This window comes from Castor canadensis, chromosome 8, assembly GCF_047511655.1.
Source record: "Castor canadensis chromosome 8, mCasCan1.hap1v2, whole genome shotgun sequence".
Taxonomy (NCBI): Eukaryota; Metazoa; Chordata; class Mammalia; order Rodentia; family Castoridae; genus Castor; species Castor canadensis.
The window spans coordinates 14621086-14639601 of record NC_133393.1 but is presented as its reverse complement, the minus strand read 5'-3'; the positions used below and the strand labels follow the sequence as shown (position 1 = coordinate 14639601).

General features: G+C 45.1%; 1 protein-coding gene across 10 annotated transcripts in view; it reads right to left on the bottom strand.

The window, feature by feature from the left end:
- Positions 1-18516, bottom strand: part of Trerf1 (transcriptional regulating factor 1) — a 204626-nt gene that overhangs the window by 13332 nt on the left and 172778 nt on the right. For all 10 annotated transcript variants that reach the window (XM_074082170.1, XM_074082173.1, XM_074082174.1 and 7 more), the window contains 6 exons: positions 17848-17914; positions 16311-16450; positions 16075-16178; positions 14554-14629; positions 5601-5689; positions 3172-3285 (listed from right to left, as the gene is read on the bottom strand). In XM_074082170.1, the coding sequence (XP_073938271.1) occupies positions 3172-3285; positions 5601-5689; positions 14554-14629; positions 16075-16178; positions 16311-16450; positions 17848-17914 (590 nt within the window). The remainder of the gene's footprint in view (positions 1-3171; positions 3286-5600; positions 5690-14553; positions 14630-16074; positions 16179-16310; positions 16451-17847; positions 17915-18516) is intronic.

Sequence of the window (18516 nt, the reverse complement as noted above, 5' to 3'; positions counted from 1 at the left end):
AACTGTCCCTGCTGAGTAGGCAACTGTGCTATATTGACCTCTTGGCCACCTACAAAGCAGTCATTCCTTACAAACCCTTTAAGTCCTCAATTGTCTGTGCTACCTGAGTACATTCTTTTGTGTTCCATCTGGCAGAAATGCTCATCTGCCATTTAATAAAACACTGAGGATACATGATCAGGAAAGCTGTCCCAACAGCCCTGGGCAGCCCCAAGGACAAGGAGCAGGACCATGTCCTAGGACTGTGCCTTCTGCACCTTTCCCTGTCCTCCCTTTTTTCATCTCCACTTGGCAAATAGTACTAAGAAGGCTGACTGTGCAGTGTCCAGGAGGGAGCTGGGAGCAACAACGCTCGCCTCTCATCAAGATTTTCTCGTTTTATTGGCCTGAGTCATCTGTAAATATAAGCTTTTTGCTCCCCCTAAGTCCCAAGTGATGAGGGCGTGGGTGCTCCTGACCCAGCCCAGTACTGGCTCCTGGTGAATGAGCTCAAGCAGGTGTGGCTCCTTGGGCGTCTTCTCAAGCTCTCCTCCTTATCTGAGGCTACATGCTGGCCTGCCCCGACCCACCACCACCTTTAAAGCACCAATGGCCAAGATGGTGCCTCTGCCTTGTGTTGTAATGCACACTCGTCAGCTCATCCCACTTCTCTCCACAGTTCGGAGAGGGAATGCTGCTATGAACCAGAATGGCTCCCATGTTCACTCGCCGTCAAATATTTGTATTTATTGAGTGCTGCTATAGTACTGTGTCAGGCACTGTCCTAGGCCCTCGGTTACATGCACGTATAAGAGATACCACTTCACCTTAGGAGACCATATCCTCTGACTTTGCCCTTTTCCAAAACATGGCACTGACACAGCCAGAATATTCTAGAATTGGAAGGGACTTTCCATATCATCTGTCCCATTTCACAGGTCAGAATGGAGCTAGTTAGTAGGTCTCTGAGGCCAAGATTCTTTGTTTACTGTCTATTCTACTCATTTGGAAAACAATGCTCTGTGTGACCCTGGGCAAGCATTCTTTCTGGGCCTCAGCCTTCTGCCGGTGAAATGGTGGAATTGGGTGAATGTTCCTAAGGTTGTATTTGAGACTTTCTGGTTCTCACCCTAAACACAGTTGGGATTTATGGTAAAACTTCCACTTGCATATGTCATACTGCTCCAACTAGAATATATAGGTTGAGTGGTGAAGGGGACAGAAGGCAGAGGCCACTTAACATCTTTGCTGTTTATGTCCTTATAAATTGCTGTTTACATTGTGGGCATTTAATTGCTTTTAGTTGGCTGAACCAGAGGAGGCCACATTGTTTTTGTTGTTTGTTTTAAAGACAGGGTCTTGCTAAATTGCTCAAGCTGGCCTCAAAATCAGAACCCTTCTTTGTTAGAGGCCACTATGCCTGGCCATACTGTTTTGTTTGTTTGTTTTTAATAGCATCAGGTCCCAGATGAGCAAAAGGCTATTCTGATATAAGACATCATTACTTAAACCAAACAAAAGCCCAGGTCACAGGAAATCCTGAATAAGAGTATTGCCCTTTCTGATTTAAAAAATGGCAATGCCATTCTATTTCACAGCTTTCTATTTTCTCTAATATATGGGTCCAAATATAAATGTACATATGTGTGTATATTTCATAGCTAGAATCAATTTTTAGCTGAGAGCTTAGGCTTCGATGCATTAATGAGTCCAAGTATTTTTATACTTCTCTAAGACAATTTGCATTTGACTGCCTTTAAGTATTACACAAGGGAATCAGGCTCAGACAACACACTCCTCAGCTGTGTGACCATGGCCAACTTACCTAAGCCCTGTTTCTTGACTCAGAATTGGTATTAAATGACTTATACTGGATTAGATGACTCAATATTTGTAAAGTTCCTAGCACAAGGCCTGCCATATCAAAAGTGTTATTTAAGTGTCTGCTAAAGAAAATAACCCATGTGTGCTGACACTTGCCACTGGGGCACAACTGGAAATGAAAATATAATTACAAATATTCATAGAATTTGTAAATTCCACAGTTTCCTAGATGGTGACAGAAAGGAGAATTTAGTAGTTTGTTGCTAAACAAATTACTATGAAAAGGAGATTTCCCCTGGCTATGGATCTAGGTAAACTTACCTGGAGTAAGTTTACAAGGATGGCAAGTGATGTAATTAAATTACCAAAGCCACATATATGGGGTTCAGAGACTATTTCCATCTCAGGTCTTTAATATGTCCTTTTTGTATTTTATTTTTTGGTGGTACTAGGGTTGAACTCAGGGCCTTGCGTTTGCTAGGCAGGTGCTCTACCCTTTGAACTACACTTCCAGCCCTTTTTGCTTTAGTTATTTTTTGAATAGGGTTTCACATTTATGCCAGGCCAGCCTATGGCATAATCTTCCTATTTATGCTTCCTATTTATGCTATTTATGTACCTAGGACGACAGGTGCACATCACTAAGCCCAGTTTTTATTGGTAGAGATGGGGTTGCACGAACTTTTTGCCTGAGCTGGCCTCAAACTGGGGTCCTCCCCATCTCTGCTTCTCAATCAGTCAGGATTACAGGCATGAGTCACCTGGCAGGACTTAATCTTAATATGCACACACTTTGGATTGTCTGCTAATGAAGGCAGCCAATGCCAGGGATGACTGGTGATGCCAGATTGAATCATCCACACACTGCTTACCAGTTCCTCAATGACTGAGTTCCTGGCACTATCTAGAAGTCACAGCTTCTCTTCTTCACACTTTAGAGAGAATGGCTAAATCTTTTGGCTCTTTCATCTTTCTGAGGTGTATTATGTTCTAAGGTCAAGAGCATCTGTGATGTGGAAGGATCAGGAAAGAATATTTCAGGAGGGCAGGACACCTGCTAATAAATTAGTGAAGTCAAGGACCACCTGATTTCACAATTCTGGCTCCTACCTGCCTTGAAACACAAACCAGCCTTCACATCTATAACCAAACACTGGGCTGCAGGTGAAACCTGAGGAAGCCTTCCTTCTGCCTCTACCACAAAGCCAAGCCCTGAGTGGTGCAAGGGAGTAGCGCTTCTGTCCCCTCTCACAGTGGCTATCTGGCTATCTCTGCAGCAAAGCAAAGCCAAACACCAGCCACTTACTAGCCTGCGGGGTGGGGTGGGAGCGGGGCCAGCATGGGCACCGACTTAGTAGCTCCACTCACCACTCCGTCCTCGATGACTTCTGCTAGGCGTGTTCGGTGTTTCCGCCCTAAGCGCATTATCTTCTTCCATGTGTAGTAGTACTCCACGCACTGGGCCACTGTCTTGGACTTTACCTGCCGGGAAAGTGCACTCAAGATTAGCTCCAGTAGTGAGTGGTGAACAAGCTTTATGGAATATTTAATTCTGTAATAGGTAATCAATAGGTTTTTATGTTCAATAAAAAATGAATACTGTGAAAAGATGCCTTCCCATGCCTGTTCTGTCTGCTCGTCCCTGCCACACAAGAGCCCTGCCTAGCAATTTCTTGGGTATCATTCCAGAATTTCTTTATGCAGGTACCAACAAGCATAAATGTACATTCCCCCCTCCACCATCTTTCCTTACAAGAGGTGGCAAGCACACCGGAAATACTGTTTTGTAATTTGTTTTCCACTAAATAGCTTGGCGATTTGCTGGGATCAGTCCACAGAGATGTTGCTAATCCATAAACCAGCTGCTTTTTCATTTAATGGGCTTGAGTATGCCTAGTCCCGACTTGCTGACCCTCAAAGTCTACTTATGGACAAGGTTCCTTAGTAATAGAACAGGAATGTAAGGCACACGTTGGGATGACAGAGCTTGGTTTTTGCAGGAAATGAGCCTTGCTCTGTTCATCCTGCAAGAGGCAATGGTATCCCTTATGCAAGAGGCTTGAGACCAGAAGTGTTTTTGAATTATGGAATTTTTCAGATTTTAGAGTATCTGCCTAGACTTTCCTAGGTGAGCATTCCTAATCCACAAATTTAAATGGACCATTTTGGATTTTAGGAGCTTGGATTAGGGACGATTCCCAGTTTATGTATTTAAAAGTGAAAACACTCCTTTGTTTGGTTCATGTAGCTCTGTGCTCATGTGGGGTTAGTCATGAGGCAGCCAAAAGGATGCAGGAATATGGGCATCTACATGGAGAGATGAGAAGGACGCCACCAGAAGTCCTTTCCTCTTCAATATCCACCCGACACCTGCAACTTCTACCCCAGAATCACCCAGGGAGCAAGGCTACTGCCCTAGAGGCCCTTGCTTAAAAACCTGCACTACCTGGCGGTCACCACACCTGAACCCGTCATGGCATTCAATGCAGGGCTGTCAGCTGTGGTTTGGAGGCAGTTTGTCCTCCCAGGTTTCATGTATTGGAAGCTTGCCCTGGGTGATGGTATTAGGAGATGGCACCTTTAAGAGGTGGGCATGGTGGAAGGTCTTAAGGTCACTCAGAGCACTAACCCTGGGAAAGAATTAAGGTCAGTGAGTTAAGAGTAAGCCAGACCTCTAGACAGCTCTGGCTTCCTATCTCAGGGCACGACCGCTCACTTGCACATGGGTTCCCATCACGATGCCTTTCACTATTAGCCCCTCACCAGAGGCCGGAACATGGGGTTGCTTTAGCTTGGACTTTCAGTCACCAGATGGTGAGTGCTTTTCCTTATAAAGTTGTATTTTGTTATAGGTATGAAAAATTGACTAATGCACCAGGTTGCTCCTGGGTAGAAGGTGACTCAAGAAAGGTTGGAGCAGGGGAGCTTACTGGGTGTGGTGGCTGCAAAGTCAGGGAAAGGCAAGAGCATATACATGGCTGGAGATGGTGGTCAACCAGACCAAGTTCGCCGCATCTGATGCTCATCCAGGCAAGGCCTTGGATTAACAGTAGGAGACACGCCAGCCTAGCACACCACTGATGACGACCAGGAGCCAGTGGGAGCTGTCACCTATGATCCTGTTCTCTGTGTACTTGAACACCCGTAATGATCTTTCATAATGTAATATAGGTCCATCATTCATCAGTTTGTTGAAACACTTGGAATCATTTTAACTTTTAACTTTTAAGAGGTGGTTTAGACCACCTTCCAGACAATTAAAGCCTATTAACTTTACTACCTACTATATTACATGTGATTTCATCTATGGAAAAGAGTTCTTCTTTTGCTATACAATGCTATATACATGGCATTTTAAAAAAATTATTGCTATCATTATGATTAAGGATATAATTCCAGAAACTTTAATACTGGGAAAGGGAAGGCCACATGTCCTCTCCTCCATGATATCCAGAAAAATTCTTTCATAAATATGATAGATTTGTAAAATACACACAATATACATTATGTAAATTGTGGACCAGAAGCCCCCGTGCCTGTTATCCTGACAGAATCATGTACTGCACATTTTTATTAAATAGAAACCACAACACTGCAGTATCCAAATAATCTGTCTTCTTTATCCTCATTCTCTCCCCCACCCTGACACCGGGGCCATGCCACCCTAAACGACTGCTATCCACTACCAGGCTGGAAGACAGCCTTTCTGTGAGGAGGTTAAAGAACCAGTAACCAACCATTTCTGAGTATCCTCAGGTGTACAATTTCAAGTGAGCAATGGGGAAAATGATGCTTACCATCTTCTGTACAAAAATAAAGTCTTTGCTGTAAGTGGCTAGTGCTTTATTAAACAGTTTTCTTTCTAGGGAGGTCCACTTGTCTGAACCTACAACAAAACACAAACTTTGTAAGAACAGCTCACAGTTCTCCCCATGTTTAGCTGCTGGTTTGTTAAGTTAGGATACAACTGTCTAACAAGTGATATAATACACGTCAGACTCCTGTTTGGACAAAAAGCCAGTGTAGAGCCAGGTGTGATGGTTCATGTCTGTAATCCCAGCATTCAGGAGGGGAAGGCAGGAGAATCGTGAGTTTGTTCCAGGCTAGCCTAGGCTACATAGTCAGAATCTGTCTCAAAAAAATCAAAACAGCTGGGTGCTTGTGGCTCATGCCTGTAATGCTAGCTACTCAGGAAGCACAGATCAGGAGGATCATGGTTCGAAGCCAAGCAGGGCAAATAGTCGAGAGACTTTATTTCGAAAATACCCAACACAAAAAAAGGCTGGTGGAGTGACATGAGGAATAAGCCCTGAGTTTAAACTCCAGTACTGCAAACAAAACAAAACAAAACAAAACAAAAAACCCCCACAAAACAGTAATAAAAAAAAAGCGCCAATGTAATGTTAGCAACCCTGGTGCCAGTATGACCTTGTTGACCTTGGCAGGTTACTTAACCTAAGACTCAGTTTTGTTACCTATGAATGCTACTAATTATAATTGTTTCCACCTCTTAGAATTTTGTGAAAGTTAAAGAAAACATACCCATCTTGGGTTGGTGGAGTGGCTCAAGTGGTTAAAGTGCCTGCCTAGCAAACATGAAGCCCTGAGTTTAAACCTCAGTACCACCAAAAAAAGAAAAACAAAACAAAACAAAACAAAAACCAGCACCCATCTTGATAATTGAGTGTGCAATGAATTACAGCTACAGCTTTTATGTGATTTCTATATTCGTGACTGTAAGCATTCACACAGCAAACACTCTTCAGGGTGTAGGTTCACTGTCTCCTTTACAATGCTCACACTCTAGTGGGGTGGGCCGTTAAGTTCAAGGTGTTGACTGTAAATACAGGTAAAGGTGAGTTCCAACAGGGCACAGTGGAGGAACACCATGCTCAGGTTAGGGCCAGGGCAGCCGGGAAGGTTGCCAGATAGAAAAAATACCAAGTGGAGTATTAAAGAACATACAGAAATAAGTCAGGTAAGAAGGAGATGGAAGGGAATTCTGGGGAGAGGAAGAAGCAGGTGCAAGGTCAGAAACTACAGTGATAATGATATATTTCATTCACTCATTCAACAGGTATCCATTAGGTATCTATTACAAGCAAAACAGGTGCCAGCACAAGTGAGCTAACATTTCTAAGGGCTTACTACATGCCAGGTTCCAAACATTATAGTTATTAGTTTTTAGGATCTACTGTAGATAATGTGTTGCTATTATCCCATTTTACAGATGATGGAGGTCTTCCAAAAATGACCAGTTATAGGATTCCAGGAGAGGGAAAGCACATGAAGCTGGAGAGGTGAGTGAGACCAATTTTTGGCAGATCTACAGACTGATGGGGAACTCCATTTACTGGTATGGTGTATCTATGTTGTGAGTGAAACTTGACATTCATGCTTTTTCCTCCATAAAAAAGAAAGCAGGATATGCAGAAGATCATAGAGTGGAACTGGCTTGTTTGGAGCAAGAAATAAAGTCTACATCTAAAGGGGCTTGCTATGGTTCATGTAAGGTTTGAATGCGTCTCCCTAGCACTCATGTGTTAGAAGCCTGGTCCTCAGTGTGATGATGACGGTAAGAGGTGGTGGGATCTTTTAAGAGGTGGGGCCTAGTGGGAGGTCATTACTAGCCCCACCCCAGGTATTCTGGCTTCCAGTCTTGCCATGAGATTTTTCTCTCTTGCACTCACTTCTACCATGATGCCATTTGCTGTGCTGTCATGTAGCCAAAGGGTTCCTCGCCAGGGGCCAAACTTGATGGGGCCATTCAACCTTGGACTTTTAGCTTCTAAAACTGTGAGCTAAGTAAACCTCTTTTCTTTATGAAGAAATACCCAGCTTCAAGTATTTCATTACAGCAACAGAGAATACAGGGCTCTTGCTTCTGGGGAGCTAGGGAAGGTTCAGTCACTGGTTCACAGAAGATTCTGCCACATTCTTCTGGCCTACTGAATTCTCCACATCTTTGGCCTTTAATATATCTTCTACAATTTCTCAGAGCTGTAACTCCCCAAACCATAGTATCTTTTCTCTTCTCCAGCACAGGACCAATGTGTCCAACTTGCAACTGACAGGGCTGAAGTAGAGGAAACCTGAAATTACCTCTCCCTTGGTAGGTTTGGCCTCAATCCGTGAACTAGGTGAAACCCTTCTGGGCAGGCAGGGGCCTCCTTGGGCTAGGGGCAGAGATTCTAGAATCCTTGAGGAAACACTTGGCACAGTTATGCAAACTCAGATTTCTGAAATAAAACACTTTTTCCTTGTGGCTCCTAGATGGTTCCCAGGAGTCTGGTGCTGGCTGCAGACTTGAACATAGTCTCCATGGCTGGGCTGGTTTAAGCCTCTCAAAGATCAGAGCAACTACTTGACTTCTTTGCCTTGCAAGTTTATCTTCCTAATTCTAGAACGAAAGCAGCTTTGCAGGGAATCCTGAACAGAAGGGAGCATCTTGCACAGGTTCTGGAAGCTGGACCTCTTTGGCTGTGCAAATCGTAGCAACAGGGAGGGGAGGTGGGCTGGGGGCTTGGAGAAGCCTTGTGGGGTGGATGTGCATAGAGGGGCTTGGTGGGACTTGGGGTGCTATAGCAGTTCCGCCATTGTTCCTCCAGTCCTGTCCAATACTCCAAGCCTGGGGGTGGGGGAAGTGTGGGGGTGACCATCCATCTGCTGCTGGAGCAGAGGCGGAAAGAGGAAGAGAGAGAGGATTAGTCAACAAATTGAGCTGAATGACCAAATGGGCATGGCTCCTTTTAGATGTCCACCAAAATAATACAGGCTGGAAGACCAAAAAGATAATGATGGAAGAAGGTTACGATGGTGACAGGTCACACCAGCAGTCACATAAGTTTATAAGGAGGCTGATGTGCTGTCCTGATTTAAGCCAAGACTGTGTGTCCTGGGTTGCATGTCACGTGGGCACCAGGAGACATTTTGCTGATGAAAATTCCTAATCACATCAATGAGAATTCTTCCCAACCTCAGCCAGACTGTAAGGTTCCTGGGTGAGGGCTGGTGAGACACTAACAGGGCCATGCAGCCTTCTCAGGGCAGCACCCTCCCTGTCCCTCTGGTGGACAGGATTTCTTCCACCCTTACCAGGTGCCTCACTTGACTGTCAGTCGTAAGAGCAGGGTTAAGTTCCCCAGTTTGCCTACATCCCAGAAGCATGTCCCTTCGTGTTTCCACATGGCTTGCGTGGCATCTTCACAGAAGGTGAAGTTAACATGCTACCCTATCTGTTATGAGGAATCCCCAAACCTCAAGGGAGAAGGAGACTCCTTGGGGGTTTGAGGGGTTGCTGTTCTGTGACAGGATCTTTAGTCTCCCCAAACCCAGAGTGTACATTCTGGACCACCTGTGCCATCCTCTCACTCCAAGGACGCAGGGAGCACAGGTAGAGAGAAGATGGCTTCTCACAGTTCTAAGATCTGTGCTTTAGTGTAAATGGCAGTGCTGTGTATACCCAACAGGGCATCCATGAAGCAAGGGACAGAAGCTGGGTGAGAAAACAAAGCCATTCTCACAATCTCACACTCACACTAGAGCTGTCCTCCTGATCTAGGGGCTGCCCATTGGGGCTGAGGCCCCTCCACTGGGCCCTGGGACTAAATTCCAAAGCCGAGTCTGCAATAGAGAAATGACACCTGAATGATACCACTGTGCTGTGATAAAAAGGGTGACTTCAGTCATGAGAGCTTAGGCTGCAAATGAGCTTCTGATTCTAGGCAAATCCACTTTGCTTCTGAGTCCCAATTTCCTATGAGACATGGGATGTTGGCCTGTATTTTGTGACTGACAGTGTTTGGTACTAAGTAGGTGCACAATAGATACTCTGGATCTCTACTGTCCACTTAGAAAGATTCCGCATCGCCTCGGGGTATGGGACACAGGCTGCCTCTTGGATGGGTGACCAGTGGCCTCTCAAAGTCCACCTGTTCCCATGAGTCTCCTTGCTCTGGTATTTATGGTCCCAAGGCTTCCCTATGGTATATACTTTCTGTCTCTAAAATCTGTCTCTGAAATGGTACTATACTTTGTATCTCTGAACTCCAATGTCAAGGCCAGGCTCAGGAGACTCTTTCCTGGAGTCTGTGGTATAGGTGGTATAGGGGCACTTCCTCATTCTTACACAAGGGTCTCTGCCAGCCCTTCTTGGATTCTGTATCTTGGACAGAGGCCAGCATAAAATGTAAAACCGGGGCAGGGGGCCGCCACAAATCCTCCCCTATTCTTCCTCCCTCTCTCTGAAGGATCCCTGCCGCCCACTCGGCAGGCATGCGGGGTTAGTGGGCTGACATCCCTCCAGACTTATTTGTTCCACCTGGGGATTCCTGGCTATTGGGCTATTATCAGCAGGGGCCCCTAACAAGCCGATTAAGGCTAATGACAAAGAGCCTAATTAAATGGATGAAACTGGTGCTGGAACAGTATCCAGAGGAAAAAATGATCTGAGCTTTGGTTGCTGGGAAACAGGCTCTGGACTGTGGCTAATTTGGGGGCAATCTACAGTGCACCCAGGCAATTAAAAAGAGACGTGGAGTGGGGAGAGAAAGTTTGGGTGCAGTACCTTTTAGATGGCCTTTCTGTCTGCTATTCAGGATTTAAAAACTCTTGCTGATACTATAGTTACCTCAGAAAGACACATGCATTCTAGAAACAGGACTGTTTTTATACCAGATTTTCATTTCCCTAAAGGATTTTCCATTGTGGGTGACAATTGAATAATTTTTTAGGGGTACAAGATAAAGCAGGCTGCTACCAAAGTTTCCTCTGGGGGCAAAATGGAGGGAGGACTTAATCTGAATCCTTATTTTGAACTGGTTCAGTAAACATCTGCTTCACAAGTGTGTCAGGTGAAGCAACACATCAAATACAGTAAGCCTGCCTTATTCATGGATTTATTACACGTGGTATGGTAAAAAAATTAATAAAATTAAAAATCAAAAGAAATTTCAAAAACAATTTTTAAATCTCATGCATGACACAGATCAATTGAGGTGGAGAAGCTCTAAGTCGGCCCCACAGTATCATCAGTTGTGTTTAAACTGTTGTGTGATCTGCTGAGTATTTCCTTGCCCTTAATTTTGTGAAAAAATGCTTCGCAAAAAGCAAATGGTGTGGTGGCTCACACATGTAATCCTAGCTGCTTTGGAGGCTGAGATAGGGAGAATCATGGTTCAAGGCCAGCCTGGGCAAATAGTTCATGAGACCTCATCCCTAGAATAACCAGAGCAAAATGAACTGGAGGTGTGGCTCCCACTCTACAAGCTCGAGGTCTGAGTTCAAACACACACACACACACACACACACACACACACAAGTAAATGGTGCCCTCAAAGCAAGGCAAAAGTGAATGTGCTTAGTTTAAGTGATAAAGTGAAAATTTTAGATTTGTTGAGAGGCGGCATGTCTTCATCAAAGTTGGGTAGCATTGTGGGAAAAATGAATCAAGCATTAGCAAATTCTATGCATCCTAAGTATGCATGTTTTTTTCCTCAACAGCATTTCCTTGGAACCTATATCCACAGATAGCAAGATTTTACTGAGTTAACTCAGCTCCTGCTCTTGCAGAGACCATAATCTAGCTGTTGACATAGGCTAAGAATGCTGGAATATGAAGTCACAGCTGTGTTTCTTGCAAAATATTCTCAAGTATGTAATTCTGTCTCATCTTCCAAGACAGACCAGGCCTCCCCCATGGCCTTGGTGTTTCCTCCAGATTTCCCCCACCTCTGGAGCTCAGGTCAGGGTCCCTTGGGTGCCTTGGGTGTGGTGGGAACCAACAGCTGTCCCTGCTGAACCCTCACCAAGAATCCAGGGCCAATTCTAACATCCCTTCATTCTGCACTCACCCGCAGAAGGACCAGCTCAATGGAGAAAACAAAGACGTTCGCGGCAAGCTGTCTGATCACAACCAGGTCCCTCTCGACCCTGCTTTCCCTTCGCCAACCCTTCTCCACCCAGATGCAAGTGGAAAGTGGGAAGCCATGCAAATAGCTGCTAGCCACGCATGGGTGGAGAGGACAGAGGGCTGGACTATGCATCCTGGTGTGAACTCAGCATGGGAGCCACTGCACAGCACCTTCCTCTGAGGATCTTATACAGGATGTGGGTGGCCTGGCAAGCAGCCCTTTGTGTCAGTTGCCCACTTCACTCCCTAGCACAACTCTTCAAGTCTTAGCATTGATCACTTTTTCCTTTTCTTACTGAATTGGTTGGAATGGAATGAGAAAGCGAAGGTAATGAGTGAAAAAAAGGGAGTGTTTTTCACAGGCATCTCTGTGTTGTCCAAACTTACAGCCTCCTTTCCTGAGCCCAGTCTTGCTGCCAGCCCTATAGATCACATAGGGGTCTGAATTTTACCTCCTTCTGTAGATACCTAGGAGCCTAAAGTGCAACTCCACGGCCAGCTCCATGGTGGGAGATGCTGGCCACAGCCACAGAGCTGGGAGCCAAAGGACTTCCAGAAGATAGTGTTCTGGTGAGGCTGGAACTGAGCCAATAGTACCACTGGGAAGCACTGAATATGGGTCACAGCACAGACCAAGGTAAGACAGGTTCATGAAGGACAGGATTCACTGTCACTCAGGAACCAAATGGGGGTGGGATGCAGAGTGGGAGAAGGAGGTGGTGGCTGAAATGTGTGATGGGGTAGACTCTGCTGTGTTCCTTGTGACTTGGAAAGAAATAGAGTCGGGTCAGACAACAGACACCAGTGACTTCTGCCCCTTTTGCTCTTAATTCTAGAAGATTCTTTGGGGCCTGGTTTGCAATCACTTCCTGGAGAAGGCAAGTGACTGTTAGACACAGATGATGCTAACTAACCCTTCACACCTCAGCTCTGCTTCTGGTTTCCATGAGCTGAAATGATTCCAGAAAGCAAGAGTCCTTCCTAATCTACCTGGGAGGAAGGGGCAGGAGAAGGGTAAGAGATTAGGTAGGAACCTCAGCCCCAAAACACTACTTAGCAGAGTTTAAGATGCTCTAGTTTCAAAATTCTTGGCAAAATTTCAGCGTTTTTGCTTTGTTTTTCTTGGGGGTGTGTGGGCCTCTGGCCCACAGCTTTCTAGTCTTTTTCATTCATGACACACATCAAAATAATAACACTTGTTTGGCACACTGGAAAGAAGTGGAGTGGGGGTTGTGTCCCAGATGAGGTTGCTTACAGCTAGATATGACCAACCCCAAAGCTCTGGTCACCTCAGCCACCCTGAGGCTGAGGGCAGCAGCATCTCATAGCCATGGTTGCAAAGTTCCCCTGAGCCAGCCCACAGTCCCACCTACTATGTAGAGGCTTGGGATAGACTCCAGGAGGTTGGACAGCCTGTTAGGGTTTAATGGGCTGCAGATGATGCTGGGAGTTAAGAGAAGAAGATGGAACTGTTTCCATGGTAGATTTGAGAGAACTCCCACATCTTTCTACCCACACAAGCAGGAAATGATGGAAATAATATTAAGAACTGGCTCCCATAGGACACTGCTAAATGATGGATTTCTTATCCCATGTGTCTGTTTTTTGCTTGCATTATCCCAATGGCTGCTGTAGCCTGGAAGTAACCTACAGGCAGACATCCTGGGTTTGCCGTGCTTGAAGAGTGGTTTTGAGGCCTTTCTATCTGGTGATGACAGGTGGGAAAGCCAACTCATGAGAGAAGAACACGCCAAGCGAGGCAAATGGTGGACATTTCAGTATCTATTAAGCAGTTCACCTTAGGCTGTGTCTGGCTTCCAGGACCAAAGACTGACAAGGGTGTCACCCCCAGGCCCCTACCTAAGCATGTACCTAAGTGGGGTCTGCTCAAGACACCAAAGAAACCCTCAGATAATTAAAAATTAAGGGGCAATGAAAGATACAGACCCTCTAAAATAGAGAATCAAGGCAGAATCATGGAAATCTCAGAATGGACAGGCTTCCAGAGCTGGAAGTTGACTCTGACTTCATTTGTCACCTTTCAGGTGAGCCCTGGTCATCTATTTCCTTCTCTCTTCATGCTCTCACTCCATTCAAAGGTGCCATTTATTTTTCTTTTATTGGTAGTGATGCTATCTTTAATCCACACATCCATCAGACCCTACATTTATGAAGTCTTTCTCCTGCCTCTAGAGTGACCCATTGTTCATTAACTGCCTCCTCAGATTCTGAGCTGCATCAGGTGGGACTATGTCCATGCTGGTTATAACCATTGTTGTGTCTTAGTGCTTAGCAAGTCACTGTACACAGTAAGCATTCAATAAATAAATAACCACAGCTACTGGGATATGCCAGGCACTGGGCTATATACACTATCTCTAATCCTAACAAAAACCCTAGAAGGGATGGAATATGAGCCCCAATTTTACAGTGAAAAAAATTAAGCCTGCAGAAAACCCAAGGTCTTGTCAAAGGGCAAGGCAAAATCTGAACCCACCTCTACTAACTCTGAAGCCATGGGGGATGCTGATGGTTGTCAGCTCTGGGTTGTACCCTCTTTGGTTCTTTCCTCCGATGCATAGGACTCACTGCCACATGGGACTACTATCACCTACACCTTGGCATACCCATGAGGGGCAGAAGCTAACACAGATGAATGCTTGACAGTGCTGGGCCAATAGACAAAACTGACAGCACCAGCTGTGCCCCAGAAGGCCTTGAGATCACAAGGGGTGATCAGGACAGAGCAGGTGTTATCTGTTATTACAAAGTGATGACAGCCAAACATGCAAGCAGCCGCTCTCAGGGAACAGTGGGGCACAGGGCTCCTGGCAACCTACCGGCATAGTGGTAATTTGCTAAAGGATGGCATTTTAACCTGACTGGCTTCCGCAGCAGCAGCATTTCCAGAGCAGCCTGTAGAGCCAGAGAGAAAAGGTGGGAGTTAGCATGTCCTTGGGAGACCACTTACCCAAAAGGGAAAAGGAGCTACCACTACAGAGCCTGGGGGTGGAGGCACTAGAAAGAAAACCAGAAGGAGATGACCCTAATTGGGGTTTCATTCCTGTTCAGCACCAATAGGACTTGTTGGTCTACACCTTCCCAGCCTGTGCCTAAAGCCAGTTGGCCCTGTCAAAGAAAACACAGGTAGTGGCTGAGACTCCAATCCTTCCATGGGGAGGGCCCACCAGCCTCAGAGATGGGTAGGGCCTCCTCTGAGTAGAGGCCTAGTCTCTAGAGAACAGCTCTGAGGGAAGGAGTGGGTGACTGGTAACTGTTTTACAGGAAAATCATTACCATTGAATGTAAACAGCTGTATTAGTAATAAGTGCACTACACACAGTCCTAGTCAATGTTGCCAAATCAATCCCTTCAGAGCTGCCTTGGCTTTTAAAGAAATGCTTCAGGCAGAGTTGAGAAGTGGATGGTTCTCAGAGCAAGGCTGAGAATCTTGCCACTCCAACTGTGGTCCACAGACCAGCAGCACCAACATCTTCTGGGAGCTGGTTAGAAATGTAGAATCTTGGGTCCCACCCCACACCTGCTGAATCAGAAAAAAAGTATTTTAACAAGATTCCCCAATGACTTGTGTGCACATTGAAAGTTCACGCAGTGCTGCTCTGCAACAGTGATCTCAAAGGGTTAAGGAAAGTTCTCCAATATTCTAGAGCATACTTGAAGGGTACTGTCGTATCCTTCACATTTGTTTACTTTCCTATTTTCAGAAAATCTAAAAGCAGGAGGCTGGATCTCACACCAGAAGAACCATGTGTCTACATAAAGGGGACAATGAGGCTAGTGATGGAGTGATCTGGCCAGAAGTCCAGGGTGAGCAGGCAAATGATCAGCTCTGAATCTGAGAAGACAGCACCAAGGCTCTAATTTGGAAGAGTGGAACCAGTTGGTACATAGTAAACACTCCATTTGAGCTAGAAAAAGAATTCTAGAAATACCAAAATTTGGCTGATTTCCATAGCAGGGAGGACCATCAACAATAGGTCAGGCTGTGTTAGGCCAACTCTTGTTTCAATAAGGCCTTCTACCTCCATCACTGGAGACTCAATTTTCTTATGTAAAATATAAGACAGATGGAAAGAAATTCTAATTTCCTTGGACAGATGTGCCCCCAATTAATAATTATAAACAGGTGTGTCAACAGAAGTCCAACTGGAGATTTTTTTTTCTATAGGCTCTTAAATCATGATCTACTCACTGAGATGAGGAACAAGGAGCCATGGTACCTGGCTATCACTTTATGAACTTATGGTAATGTGTATGGGACAGCACAAACAGGGAAATTTTTTTCAGAATTCTGATGTGACGAGTATGACCCATAAATCCTCCTTTTCTAGGTTCCTTACCATCACATCACCTTTGGCCTCGAAGAGAGAGTGCAAAGCAAATTCAGAATTGGTCCCTCCACCTGGCAATGCATTTGAACAGCAAAAATTCAGAAGATTCTCCACTGTTGAGAATTAGGAGAAATCATTGCATTAGAGAGAGCTCAATGTCATAGAAAAACACACTAATCCTGGAGCCACAGGTCCCAGTGAGAGAAGCAAGCCTCACCCACCCAGCTCCTCCCACGTGCCAATACCTCGTTGCTGGAGATCCTGGCTTTCCAATTCTGGCCAGGGCTTCCATACCAATGTGGCCTTGTGTGTGTCCTGGGCCAGGGCAGAGACATCCTGGAGTTCTGGGATCTCTGCTTGGAATCTGAAGCCAATGTTGATGCGTCTTTAATGACAAGAAGAAAAACAACAGTGTGGTCTTCAATTTGATGACCTAAGCCAAGGGCAACTTTCAGGAATTTTCAAAAAAAAAAAAACCAGTTTCTTCTGCAAGAAGAACATAGGGGCATTTCCCTACAATGTGACCTTAAGATTCCAAGCAATGCCTTTTCACTGAGATAAGGAACAGCTTTAAAGCTGGGGAGAATTGGTGGGGAAAGCAAGGAAGCAGTTTGCTTGGGCTTCACAGCTTCCTGGAGCAGAAGGGTGGCTAATTCCAAGAGAAGAGCTGCCTAGAGCATGGCCAATGGTACCATTTAACCAGGAAAAAAAGAAAAAAAAGACAAATACAGTGTTTAATTTTTTTATCCTTTCCAGACACTTTCATGTACATTATCCCATCTGAGCCTCAAAGATCTGTGATGTAAACAAGGCAGTAATAACTATCTCTATTTAATAGTAGTCAACCAAAGTCTAGACAGGTTAACTTGATGTGGATCATAAACAAAATGGTATCAGAACTTAGTTTTGATTCCTGACTCTCTACCACTTACCCTTTTTTCTGTACTTATCCATAAAAAGAGATACTTTTCCAACCCATAATTCAGTAGTACTTCCTTATCTATGGCTTTCCATGGTTTCAGTTACCCACAGTCATCTGAGGTCCAAAAATATTACACAGAAAATTCCAGAAATAAGCAATTCATAAATGTTAAATTGCATGCCTTTCTGAATAGTGTGATGAACTCTCAGGTCAATGGTTCTGTCCTGTCTGGGATGTGAATCATTCATTTGTCCAGAGTCTCCATGATGTATATGCTACCTGCCTGTTAGTCACTTGGTAGCTGAGTTATCACAGGGACTATGTCTCAGTAATCAGGTAGAGTATAAAGGCATCACAGTGCTTGTATATAGGGTATGGTATAATCAGAGGTTTTGGGTATCCACTGGAGGTCTTGGAACATATACCCCATGGATGGGGGCCGGGGACTTTTTACCTCCCTCTTCCCTTGCATGATTCAAATACTCAACAAGCCCACCTAGAAGACAGGCCAAGAATCTGACAGAGGAGCTTGGGGAAGCAAGGGCATTCAGAAGGAGCCCCTTAGAGAGTGGGTCCTCCAAGAGAGAGGCCTCAATGCTACTGGGGATGTGGAAGCACAAGGGTCCACCCATGCCAGCCTGTGGAGCCAGAGATGGGGATGCTAGGTTTCCTGAATCCAGGGCTTCACACTTTTACCATGCATTTAGTTGTTGGCAAACACATTGAAATACTGGCCAAGAAATACCATGATCCTACATTTTCTCTCAGTGGCCACTAAGTACTGACTGTTCTTTTCAAAGCTCCTGATCCCTTTCCTCAGCTGAGGCTTTAGTTTTAAAGAATAATTGGCTTTTCCTTACGGTTCAACATCCACAGTCTGCTCTCCAGGCCCTGGGGTAACTGTCACATTGCTGCCATCAATGCTGTCTGAAACACAAAAACCAGAGGTCACTGGCCAACAGAGAAGGGGTTCTGAAGAAACTAAACAAATGAGCAGTTAGCTAACCAGTTATAAACAAGGCCTCTCTCCTACCCAATCCATGTCAGTCTCCAGAGAACTGGGTGGAGTGCAGTGCTAAGTGGCAGAGGGCTACACATTTTTCACACAGTGTGAAGAGCAGCCAGCGCTCCACACTGGCCTGCTAAGCAGTGCGGTTTCTAGGAAATTATTCTTGCTCCACAAAGACATTCTGGCTACAGGTCTCTGATTGATTTAAAAAATATATATATATATTTTTTGAGGCAGGGTCTAGCTATGTCTCCTAGCTGGTCTTAAACTCTAGCTCCTTTCATCTCAGCCTCCTAAGTAGCTGGGACTTCAGGGGTGTACTACCTCATGGGCTTTTCATGCTTGATTTTTCATAAAGCATGCTCAAACATCAGGGCTTGATCTTGCAGGTAATACCTAACCCTGTTTGCACATCTGGAAACCTGTGATACTCTTAGATGTGTGCACACTGCCTTTTCCTGGTCCCAAAGAGACTTTGGTCACTTCTCGCCTCACTCAGACTGTGATTCCCTTGAGGCTA